This window comes from Bos indicus, chromosome 9 (assembly GCF_029378745.1).
Source record: "Bos indicus isolate NIAB-ARS_2022 breed Sahiwal x Tharparkar chromosome 9, NIAB-ARS_B.indTharparkar_mat_pri_1.0, whole genome shotgun sequence".
In the NCBI taxonomy this organism is placed as follows: domain Eukaryota; kingdom Metazoa; phylum Chordata; class Mammalia; order Artiodactyla; family Bovidae; genus Bos; species Bos indicus.
The window spans coordinates 49,364,957-49,377,358 of record NC_091768.1 but is presented as its reverse complement, the minus strand read 5'-3'; the positions used below and the strand labels follow the sequence as shown (position 1 = coordinate 49,377,358).

General features: G+C 38.9%; 1 protein-coding gene across 1 annotated transcript in view; it reads right to left on the bottom strand.

Moving 5' to 3' along the window:
- The window catches only part of ASCC3 (activating signal cointegrator 1 complex subunit 3), a 336,073-nt gene that overhangs the window by 294,893 nt on the left and 28,778 nt on the right, over window positions 1-12,402 (bottom strand). The window contains exon 4 of the mRNA XM_019967310.2: window positions 1,472-2,031. Coding sequence (XP_019822869.2) covers window positions 1,472-2,031 — 560 coding nt within the window. The remainder of the gene's footprint in view (window positions 1-1,471; window positions 2,032-12,402) is intronic.

The following is a 12,402-nucleotide window of genomic DNA, read 5'->3' as shown; positions in this document are numbered from 1 at the left end:
TCAGTTTACAATAATCACAGCAAAATTGCTATGTATTCAATTATAACAAGCAAATAGTAAAATTTTCTTTATATCACAATTTTTAAAAGAATGTTACTTTTCACAATGTCAGAGAGAACCACTTATGAATGTGGACCATATCTGGTAAGTTAAGTGTAAAACATTAAAGGTAAACAAGACTGATCAAAGAATTAACAGCATGTTAACTTACTTTGAAACTACAGTTAATGAGTATAATATCTAACTACCAGGGGTTTAGTCCTCGAATACCTATTTCTCCTATTGCTTAAATTTTTCTCCCCCTTCTGGAAAAAAAAAAACTACTACCGAGATTTTTTGGCATGCCTCCAATACTTATTTCTCCTATTCCCTAAATTTTTCTCCCACTTCTGGAAAAAAAAAATAATACTACCGAGATTTTTTTCTACATTTCTGATACTGTGTGATTTTAAAATTCTTAATTTCAATAACAACAACAACAAAAATAATTGCAGCTACCATGCAGTATTTACAAATGCTACTTATCATTTCACATATGGTATCCTATTTAAGACTTATACCAACTCCATAATCAATGTATTCTTTTTACCCTGAGACAGTTCAACTACAAAACAGGCTCCAGGAGATTCAACTACCTCAAGTCTCACTATCAATAAGTGGGAAAGGAAGGACTTCTGATTTCAAAGCCTCTGCCCTTTCTATTAATACAACAATATGCCACCTCTCTTTATCCTCATCAAATATATTACTCATCCAGTATTAAAACTGGGTTGACATTATTTGACATTTGTATCAGAAAATGAATATAATGCCATGATTGAAAGCAACCGAAACCCTTCAAGATAAACTTTTCATGTGACAGTAAGAGTAATTCACCATTTTTTTGAGTAACATCACCAAATGGTGGCATAGAAAGGAATTAAAATAATGTTTCCTTTGTGTGATATAAAAAACTTACAAATACACAATTCTTTATTGAACAAGTAATATAAAATAGTCCAATTATTTCCAGATTAGTTTGTTTTTGCAAGTTTATTCTTTAAATCATAGAAACTAGCCAAAAATATTTTGTAAATCAGTAAGTCATTCAACAGACAGATAAAATTTGTGTTTTGAAACTTATTTTCATCAGATATTACTAGATTAACCATGTAATTTATCATTCAAACCTATATACTTTTTGAAGAAGGGACACTTCTAATTATTACAATGTAACAACAGGTTTAACCAGAACTGTCCCAGTAACCAGGTCATGTGGACACCCTCACTATTCCCCTATTCATCACGCTCACAGTCCTCCTACAACACAGTGGAGAAATATGCATGCCTACCATGTAAAACCATTTGGCTACATATTTGATCACTGCAGCACAATATTAAAGTACTTTCTTTGCTAGACACCCATATTTTAAAAGGCTATTCCATTAAGATAATGCACATTAAGATAAAACTGCAATAACTTCAACTGTACCTCATCCTGAAGTTCATCACCACTTTTAACAGAGGCAAGCATATCATATAAAGTACAGCAAAGATCTTCTATTCTTGTTGCTTCAGCCATTTCGTTTAAAGTTGCATTTAAGTACTTCTCAACTTCACACCACAAAAAAGAGTCGTTTGTTTTTTCCGCAGGCTTGCGGTTCAGGGTGGAATGGTCCTGAAGGTGGTCAGTCAGAAACTTCTTATAATCCAAGCTTATAGTTTTCTGGGATTCACCATTTATTGGCAGTTCATCAAAGTGGTCCAGATCATGCATGTCAAATGAAAATGCTAAATTTTTACCAAATAAAACTCGATCACCATTTTCATCGGTTGTCATCTGGACAAGAGCAGTAAGACTGTCTTTACAAAAATGAGAAGTAATTCGATTAGTAGCATCACAAGCTGCAGTGGCAGATGATGATGGAAAGGGACCAAACATCTGTTTGATAGCCTTTGTCTCCTGGTGACCAACACAGTCCTTCAAGTGAAATGTCTTGAAGAGAAATGCGGCTGCACTTTCAATGGCTTCTTTCCCATTATCTGTTCCAACTATTCAGACAAAAGAAACAGTATTAGCTTAAATGGATCATGGTTCAAGCTTCCATTTTCCAAAAAAAACTACTACAAATATTCCTCTGAGCAAATTCAACAGTGAAAATATACTGATATTTAGATACAGTGAGACAGATGAAGATAACCAATTCAGGAACAGGAAAATCCCTTTAAGGCCATTCCCAAATTCCCAAAGAATGGCATTAGGTAAATAACCCATTGTCACTATTATACGTAAGATAGAAACTACCTATAATAATCCCTTACCTTTTTCTAAAAACAATTTGAGGCATTACATAAGACATTTTAAAACCAAATTTTGAAACTTGATTTGATGAGCTAGTTAAATAAAAAAGATGCAAAAAAAAATCTGAATTATAGACTTCTGGAGCTGGAAGGAAGCCAGCTCCCACAAGTTACAAATCCATAACTTTCTTTCCATGTACTGTACATCTGAGATGGCAAGAACAGATTTATAGTTTTCATTCAAAAATATTTATTACTACATAAATCAACTACACTTCAACAAAAAATAGTTTTGAAAATATTTAATACTATCAAGGATGTACATGAAAAGAATCTTTTAAAATAAACTCAGCCATACTACAAAAGTTTTTTTTAAATTCTGCTATTGAGAAGAGGCCAAAAGTAAATTCCTATGAAAGTAAGAGGAAGTTAAAAGGACCAGCCCCTAATTTCTTTAAGGCATTAGTATCTCATATCTAATTCTCAAAAGGAAGAGTCTACAATTATGTCATAGAATTCAAAGAATATTCTTAGAGTAAAAAAGAAATTCTGAGGAGGCCTGAAAAGTCAGTAAGACTTCCTAAAGTAATATTTGTAATGTTAGTAATAATACAATTAACACCATCACCTTCTTGAAACCATAGCTCCAATTACATCATTAATCACAAATCTTGAGCAGCTTATGATAAAGTTCAATGCCTGCATACATGCTAAGTTGCTTCAGTTGTGTAGGACTCTTTGTGGCTCTATGTACTATAGTCCGCCAGACTTCTCTGTTCACCAGATTCTCTAGGCAAGAACACTGGAGTGGGTTGCCATGCCCTCCTCCAGGGGATCTTCCCAACCCAGGGATCCAAACCAGGTCTCTATGTCTCCTGCACTGGCAGGCATGTTCTTTACCACTAGTGCCACCTGGGAAGCCCCATAAAACTCAGTAATTCAACCTAAACTCCTATACTTTATTTTAAAGTCATGCCTAACGCTGATCCATTCTGTTTTACCTGCTTTACTCGCTACTATACATTTCCTACTCTAGCCAACAAGAATTTCTTAACATCCAAACTCAGGTCCTGTTCTGGTTGTTCAGTCACTAAGTTGTGTCCAACTCTTTCCAATCCCATGGAGTGAAGCATGCTAGGCTTCCCAGTCCTTCACTCTCTCCCAGAGTTTGCTCAAACTCATGTCTGTTGAGTCACTGATGCCATCCTACCATCTCATGCTCTGTCATCCCCTTCTCCTCCTGCCTTCCTCCTGCTGGGTAAGCCCAGCGTCAATGAGAAATGATGATGCTGAGTCGGTTCTTTGAATCAGGGGGCTAAAGTACTGGAACTTTAGCTTAGCATCAGTCCTTCCAATGAATATTTCAGGGTTTATTTCCTTTAGGATTCACTGGTTTGATCTCCTTGCTGTCCAAGGGACTCTCAAGAGTCTTCTCCAGCACTCAACATTCTTTATGATCCAACCCTCACATGTGTACATGACTATTGGAAAAACCATAGCTTTAACGATACGGACCTTTGTCAGCAAAATGATGTCTCTGCTTCTTCGGACAATGACTGAAGCCATGAAATTAAAAGATGCTTGTTCCTTGGAAAAAAATCTATGACAAATCTATACAGTGTATTCAAAAAGCAGAGACATCACTTTACCGACAAAGGTCCATATAGTAAAAAGTATGATTTTTCCAGTAGTCATACACGCATGTGACAGCTGGACCATAAAGAAGGCTGAGCACTAAGGAATTGATTCTTTTAAACTGTGGTGCTGAAGAAGACTCTTGAGAGTCCCTTTGACTGCAAGGAGATCAAGCCAGTCAATTCTAAAGGAATTCAACCCTGAATATTCATTGGAAGGACTGATGCTAAAGCTCCAATACTTTGGCCACCTGATGCAAAGAGCGGACATATTGGAAAAGACCCTGCTGCTGGGAAAGACTGAGGGCAGGAGGAAAAGGGGCCAACAGAGGATGAGATGATAGTATGGCATCACTGACTCAATGGACATGAGTTTGAGCAAACTCCAGGAGACAGGACAGGGAAGCCTGGCATAGTGCTGTCCATGGGACTGCAGAGTCAGACACCCCTTAGCAACTGAACAACAACTAGGTTTGTCACAGTTCTTCTTCCGAGGAGCAAGCATCTTTTAATTTTGTGGCTGCAGTTACCATCCACAGTGATTTTGGAGCCCAAGAAAATAAAATCTGTCACTGTTTCTACTTTTTCCCCATCTATTTGCCATGAAGTGATGGGACTGAAGGCTATGATAAAGAATGTTGAGTTTTAAGCCAGCTTTTGCACTCTCGTCTTCCACCCTCATCAAGAGACTCTTTAGTTACTCTTGGTGTTCTTTTTTTTTTTAAGATTTGAAGTCCTTAAAAAAAATGTTATTATTATTATTAATTTGGCTGTGCTGGGTCTTAGCTGCAGCATATGGGATCTTTAATTGCTGCATTCCAACTCTCAGTTGTGGCGCGTGGGATCTAGTTCACTGACCAGGGATTTTAACCTTGGTAATGGCAGGTCCTGCTCTACTCTATGCCTATTTCCATGCCTTTATTAAATCTTCCCCAAGGCCTGACCTGCCTCTTGAGAAACCTGTATGCAGGTCAGGAAGCAACATGGAACAACAGACTGGTTCCAAAAAGGAAAAGGAGTACGTCAAGGCTATATATTGTCACCATGCTTATTTAACTTATATGCAGAGTACATCATGAGAAACGCTGGGCTGGAGGAAGCACAAGCTGGAATCAAGGTTGCCGAGAGAAATATCAGTAAGCTCAGATATGCAGATGACACCACCCTTATGGCAGAAAGTGAAGAGGAACTAAACAGCCTCTTGATGAAAGTGAAAGAGGAGAGTAAAAAGTTGGCTTAAAGCTCAACATTCAGAAAACTAAGATCATGGCATCCAGTCCCATCACTTCTTGGCAAATAGATAGGGAGACAGTGGAAAACAGTGGCTGATTTTATTTTTCTGGTCTCCAAAATCACTGCAGATGGTGATTGCAGCCATGAAATTTAAAGACGCTTACTCCTTGGAAGGAAAGTTATAACCAACCTAGATAGCATATTAAAAAGCAGAGACATTACTTTATCAACAAAGGTCCGTCTAGCCAAGGCTATGGTTTTTCCAGTGGCCGTGTATGGGTGTGAGAGCTGGACTATAAAGAAAGCTGAGTGCCGAAGAATTGATGCTTTTTGAACTGTGGTGTTGGAGAAGGCTCTTGCGAGTCCCTTGGACTGCAAGGAGATCCAACCAGTCCATTCTGAAGGAGATCAGCCCTGGGATTTCTTTGGAAGGAATGATGCTAAAGCTGAAACTCCAATACTTTGGCCACCTGATGCGAAGAGCTGACTCATTTGAAGAGACCCTAATGCTGGAAAAGATTGAGGACAGGAGGAGAAGGAGATGACCGAGGATGAGATGGCTGGATGGCATCACCGACTCGATGGACGTGAGTCTCAGTGAACTCTGGGAGTTGGTGATGGACAGGGAGGCCTGGTGTGCTGCGGTTCATGGGGTCGCAAAGAGTCGGACACGACTGAGTGACTGAACTGAACTGAACAAGGCCTCTAATTTCTCAAATCCTACCCATGTTTCATAGTCCAGCTGAAATGCCTCTCTCAAAGCAAGTAAAATACTGTGTACATTGTTTTATTCCCTGTTACCTAGCCAAAATAAGTGTCTCAAGAGATTTAAACCGTTGAATTTGGGGGACTTTCCTGATGGCCTGTGGCTAAGACTCCACTCCCAATGCAGGGGGCCCGAGTTCCATCCCTAGTCAGGGAACTAGATCCCACATGCCACAACTAAGAATTTGCATGTAGCAATTAAAGATCCCACATGATGCAACTAAAACCTAGTGTAGCCAAATAAATAATTTAAAAAAAAAAAAGACTACAAATCTTAAAAAAAAAAAAAAAGAAGAAGAAGAAGAAACTGCTGAATTATCTGAACCCAGGCCTCAAAGACACCAGACTACTGTTTTTACATTATACCACCTGCTTAGGTAACTTTCTATTGTATCTGATATTTCCACATGTGTGTAGAAGACTAACAATTTATTCAAGTGAAGTTAAGCACACAATATAAGTCCATTATTTAATTCTTCAAGTATAAAGTCTATAAAACCTTCCATGATTATAAAGAATTCATAAAGCACCATCTACCATATTCTTTTAGTACTTAGGAAAATACATAACAAATATCTTCTAGAGATCAAATAATGCCTTTAATTAATTAAATAGCATTTGTGTACATTTTAGTTATTCTGTCTATATATGAGATTTGGAGAACTTACGTTTTGGATAAGTTATGGATTGTGATAATTCTATAGATAATTCAATAGAACTGGGACTAAGGAAGTCTGACCATAAATGGAATTCACATTTGCAAACTCATTCTGTACCTAACATTATACATGTGCTCTTTGGTAAAGGTATTATTTTGCATCTTGGATTTTTCTTACACAATTTACTAAGAACTTTTAAATTATCTTAATTCTTCTTAACAAAATTATCTCCATTTTATAGATACTACAAGACACTTTAGATTAAATTTGGGAGAGATCAAATAGCTATTTAATGAGCAAGATTCAAAGAAGTCTTCTAACTCCTAAATAAACTTTTTCTACTACACTACACTTCTGGAAAGTAGATTTATCTCTTAGTTATTTGGGGTTTTTTTTTTTTTTTTTTGGTCACTTTTGTGACCCCATGGACTGTAGCCAGCCAGGCTCCTCTGTCCATGGGATTTTCTAGGCAAGAATACTGGAGTGGACTGCCATTTCCCTGTTGCCTGCATTGGCAGTCAGATTCTTTACCACTGAGTTTACTAGGGAAGCCCAGATTTATCTCTAATTCTCATTTGAAGTCGCTCAGTCGTGTCAGACTCTTTGCTACCCCATGAACTGTAGCCCACCAGGCTCCTCTGTCCATGGGATTTTCCAGGCAAGAATACTGGAGTGGGTTGCCATTTCCTTCTGCAGGGGATCTTCCCAACCCAGGGATCAAATTCAGGTCTCCCACATTGCAGGCAGATGCTTATTCTCATTTAATAAACAAATAATCACCACCCTAGGAAATAAATGCGAGAATAGTCAATTTATTACCAAAAGTGGAATTAACTTCAGTTCAGTTCAGTTCACTCAGTCGTGTCCGACTCTTTGCTACCCCATGAACTGCAGCACGCCAGGCCTCCCTGTCCATCACCAACTCCCAGAGTTCACTCAGACTCACGTCTTAAATGCCTATTAGGTCATTCGTTAAATTACATTACACCCATATATTATATACATTAAACATAACGTGTGCCGCATCTGACTCTTTGCGACATGGAGTAGCTGCCAGGCTCGTCTGTCTATGGGATTTTCCAGGCAAGAATACGGGAGTGTGTTGCCGTGCCCTCCTCCAGGGGATCGAGAGCCTAGCAGCCTTGTCTCTCCAGTCTCATTATCTCCTGTATTGGCAGGCGGTTTCTTTACCACCAGCGTGATCTGAAAAACCCAAACATAATGCAGTGATCCATGTATCTTGCTATAAAATAATCTCCACAATATATTTTAAGTGAGGGGGAAAAAAAGGTTATCAGCTCACTTTTGAAGAAAAAATAAATTGAAGATTCATTAGGAACACCTACAAAGATCTAAAAACAATTTTCTCAAGGTTTCAAATTTTTAATTTGAGCCCTTTTGTACATCTATAAAAAAATGTAAGTAACATACTGATACTTTTAAACTTAGTTCATAATGGTGCTTCACACATATTATTAATAATAGCTTTGCCTAATTACTAATTTTTTTGGATAACCTGCTGTATGTTGCGCTTTGCAACACTATGGACTGTAGCCCGCCAGGCTCTTTTGTCCATGGGGGTTCTTCAGGCAAGAATACTGGAGTGGGTTTCCATGCCCTCCTCCAGGGGATCTTCCCAACTCAGGGATCGAACCCACGTCTCCTGCGTTGCAGGCGGATTCTTTACCGTCTGAGTTACCAGGAAAGCCCTACTTTACCGCATCTCTAAGGCAGATTGCTAAGAATGAACACGGTTCTACGCACAAATGCTAAGTCACTTCAGTCGTGTCCGACTCTGTGCGACCCCATAGACGGCAGCCCACCAGGCTTCCCGGTCCCTGGGATTCTCCAGGCAAGAACACTGGAGTGGGTTGCCATTTCCTTCTCCAATGCATGAAAGTGAAAAGTGAAAGCGAAGTCACTCAGTCGTGTCCGACCCTCAGCGACCCCATGGACTGCAGCCTTCCAGGCTCCTCCATCCATGGGATTTTCCAGGCAAGAGTACAAAGGGGTTTCTCAAAATTGAAACTCTGCACCGTGCTACTCGAGAGTCTGAGAGCTGCAATTTTTGACAAGTATTTGAAAACAGCATTCTTAGAACTACTGGCTCTCCAAGAAACTGACGATCACATTTTGAAACTAAGGAACTTCTCCGCAGCACTAACGCATAATGAAGACGTGGATTAAGCCGTGTTCAGGTGACTGCACATGCGTGTCTTCCAGCCTGGGGCGGAGACGTGCGTCACTGCGCCCGGTCCGCATGTGATGACGTATCACCCACAGGGGGACTGGCTGTCAGAGAACCCCCGATAAGAAGGCAGCTCAGGATTGGAGCAGAGAACTGTGTGCCCAAGGAGGGCAGCAACAAGGGTGCCACCCCAACTCGCTAGTAAAGGCCTTCCCCCCACCCCCCCAGCGATCTTTTAGTGCAAAATATTAAGAGTTACAAGGTTGAAACTTGCAGCTTTTTAAACTGCCTACCTAAATAATTAAAAAGGATGAGTAGGAAATTTTAATTGAAAATGAATAAAAAATATCAACTGTTTACATCGTTGCTAAATATTCAATTTAGAAATTGTCAACAAATGAGTTCCCTGACCAGTTAAATCTTTAATGTATGGGAGAAAATATTTTACAAATTTTTTGTTTCACGTTATGACCAAACTTTAAATGTCCATTTTACCCTTGACACTTGATAAACTGTAAATACCAAAATATTACAACCCTGCATCACAGAGTTAACTTAAGCTCATCTCACTTGTTAAAAATATCAGCAAGGTAGGAAAGAGGCTATAAGCATTTTATATTTGAATAGAGATTAGCTAACTGATAATTATGATTAAATTTACTTTATAAATATGGAAAATACTTGTATCAGCAACTTTCCGAGAACATTACATATAAAAAACACAAGTGATTCAACTTAACAAATTTATGATGCAATAGAGGTAAACAACTACCCATATGGATTTTGGGGGAATAAACTGAACAATTTATGTGATGCAAATTTTAAATTGCCAAAGTAATGTAATAATAATGAGTTTCATTATTTTAGAGAAATTGTAACTCTGTGCATGAAAGTACCTCATCAAAATCTTGCGTTAAGTGGGTAAAGTATTCAAGAAATGTTCAATGTGTTAATTTGAATGAAGTGCTTAAATATTATTTCTAGATTGATATAGAAATAACTGCCTTCAGGGTGAGCAAATAATTAAATGAAAGAAAATGAATAGAGAAACATATTTGGTACAAAAAAAGGGAGTAGTAACTAACACAAGAGATTAAAAATAGACCAAAACATGTCCCCATGATTTAAAGTCAACTGTTTAATTTTACATATATTCATTACAAAATGTGAATACTCATCTTACATGGCAGACTTTTAAGTCAGCATCCAGTCTCTATATTATCATTTCTACTAAAAATTCTGCATCAAATTACAACCTGACTTCTCAAGTAACCAAATGGCTAACATAAAAGTTTTGATGTTATATAAAAGCTGTTTTATAATAAAACCATATTTTGAACATCACTAAGCAACATTCTGAGCAACTTCACTTTCACTTTTCACTTTCATGCATTGGAGAAGGAAATGGCAACCCACTCCAGTGTTCTTGCCTGGAGACTCCCAGGGACAGGAGAGCCTGGTGGGCTGCCGTCTATGGGGTCGCACAGAGTCGGACACGACTGAAGTGACACAGCAGCAGCAGCAGCAAGCAACATTCAGAAAACTAAGATCATGGCATCTGGTCCCATCACTTGATGGGAAATAGTTGGGGAAACAGTGTCAAGACTTTATTTTGGGGGGGGGGCTCCAGAGCCTGTTAGGCTGCAATCCATGGGGTCGCTAAGAGTCGGACACGACTGAGCGACTTCCCTTTCAATTTTCACTTTCATGCACTGGAGAAGGAAATGGCAACCCACTCCAGTGTTCTTGCCTGGAGAATCCCAGGGACGGGGGAAGCCTGGTGGGCTGCTGTCTATGGGGTCGCACAGAGTCAGACACGACTGAAGTGACTTAGCATAGCAAAATCACTGCAGATTGTGACTGCAGCCTTTTAATGACATTAAAAGACACTTACTCCTTGGAAGGAAAGTTATAACCAACATAGATAGTATCTTGAAAAGCAGAGATATTACTTTGCCAACAAAGGTCCGTCTAGTCAAGGCTATGGTTTTTCCAGTGGTCATGTATGGATGTGAGAGTTGGACTGTGAAGAAAGCTGAGTGCCGAAGAATTGATGCTTTTGAACTGTGGTGTTGGAGAAGACTCTTGAGAGTCCCTTGGACTGCAAGGAGATCCAACTAGTCCATTCTAAAGGAGATCAGTCCTGGGTGTTCATTGGAAGGACTGATGCTGAAGCTGAAACTCCAGTACTTAGGCCACCTCATTCGAAGAGTTGACTCATTGGAAAAGACTCTGATGCTGGGAGGGATTGGGGGCAGGAGGAGAAGGGGACGACAGAGGATGAGATGGCTGGATGGCATCACTGACTCGACGGACATGAGTCTGAGTGAACTCCGGGAGTTGGTGATGGACAGGGAGGCCTGGCATGCTGTGGTTCATGGGGTAGCAAAGAGTCGGACATGACTGAGCGACTGAACTGAAGGAAATAGAAACGCTATCCTTGAACAAATGTTATAGCTCACTGATAATTAACTGACCTTTTTTTTTTTTTTTTAATTCTAAGGGGGAAAAATGTTTTAAATATACACTTGAGTGCTACATCCATTTATCAGGCACCTAGTAATATTATACCTGGTAATACAATACAGAAAATTAACTGGAAACTTTTAAAAATACCTCTTACAGAGGGCAGTATAAATTGCCTTATACTTAAGGGAGTCGTAATAATTTGTAAATGAAGAATATACTGATAAGCTAAAGCAAATTGTGAAGAGTTGATCCTATTTCCAACTCCTGCCATTGCTACAACAGCCATTTAACTTTCAGCTGTTTTGCCATATCGCCAAGTAATCTGGACTGCCTGTTTATACATTTGTAAAAAGTCATCTATGATTTTCAACAAGTTATTCAGCTTTTTCATGTTGCAATTTCTCTTGTGAAAGAAACATAAATATAACACACCTCTGTCCCTTAGCATTCAAAACACAATCTAACTCTGTCCCAAGTTTCCCTCTCTAAGAATTCCTTCCCGATTTACCCTAGGAAGTTCCTGACCTTTTGGCACATCATTTAACATTTAACCACTCAGAGCACTATTTGTTTACCAATGGCTACTGGTACATCTAGGTTATAATAAAAGTATTCACTGACAATCATTTGCCAGGCTTTACTTTAGGCACTTTGTAGTACTTCTCCACATAACAACAACTACACATAAGAATTACAACTATCATCACATTATATAAGAGGAAACAGATTCAGGGATATTAATTAGCTCTCTATGGCTCAGTGGATAAAGAATGTGCCTGCCAGTGCAGGAGACAGAGATGCAGGTTTGATCCCTGGGTCAGGAAGATCCCCTGCAAGAAGAAATGGCAACTCACTCCAGTGTTTTCGCCTGGAAAATCCCACAAATGGAGGAGCCTGGCAGGCTATAGTCCACGAGGTCACAAAGAGAAGAACACGACAGAACAACTAAGCACAACACACACAAACACAAATTAGCCACTCACTAGTAAATGACAGAACTGAATTTGTACCACATATATTAACTGATAACTTGAAATTATCTAGGCTAAAAGAAAATATGAAAACTGAAAACAAAACAAAAAGATGGTACAAAAATACAGTTGCAATATCCTAAACAAAATACTAACTTACTAGAACCATCCATATTTCTTAAAATAAACTATAAGCAAGTAGA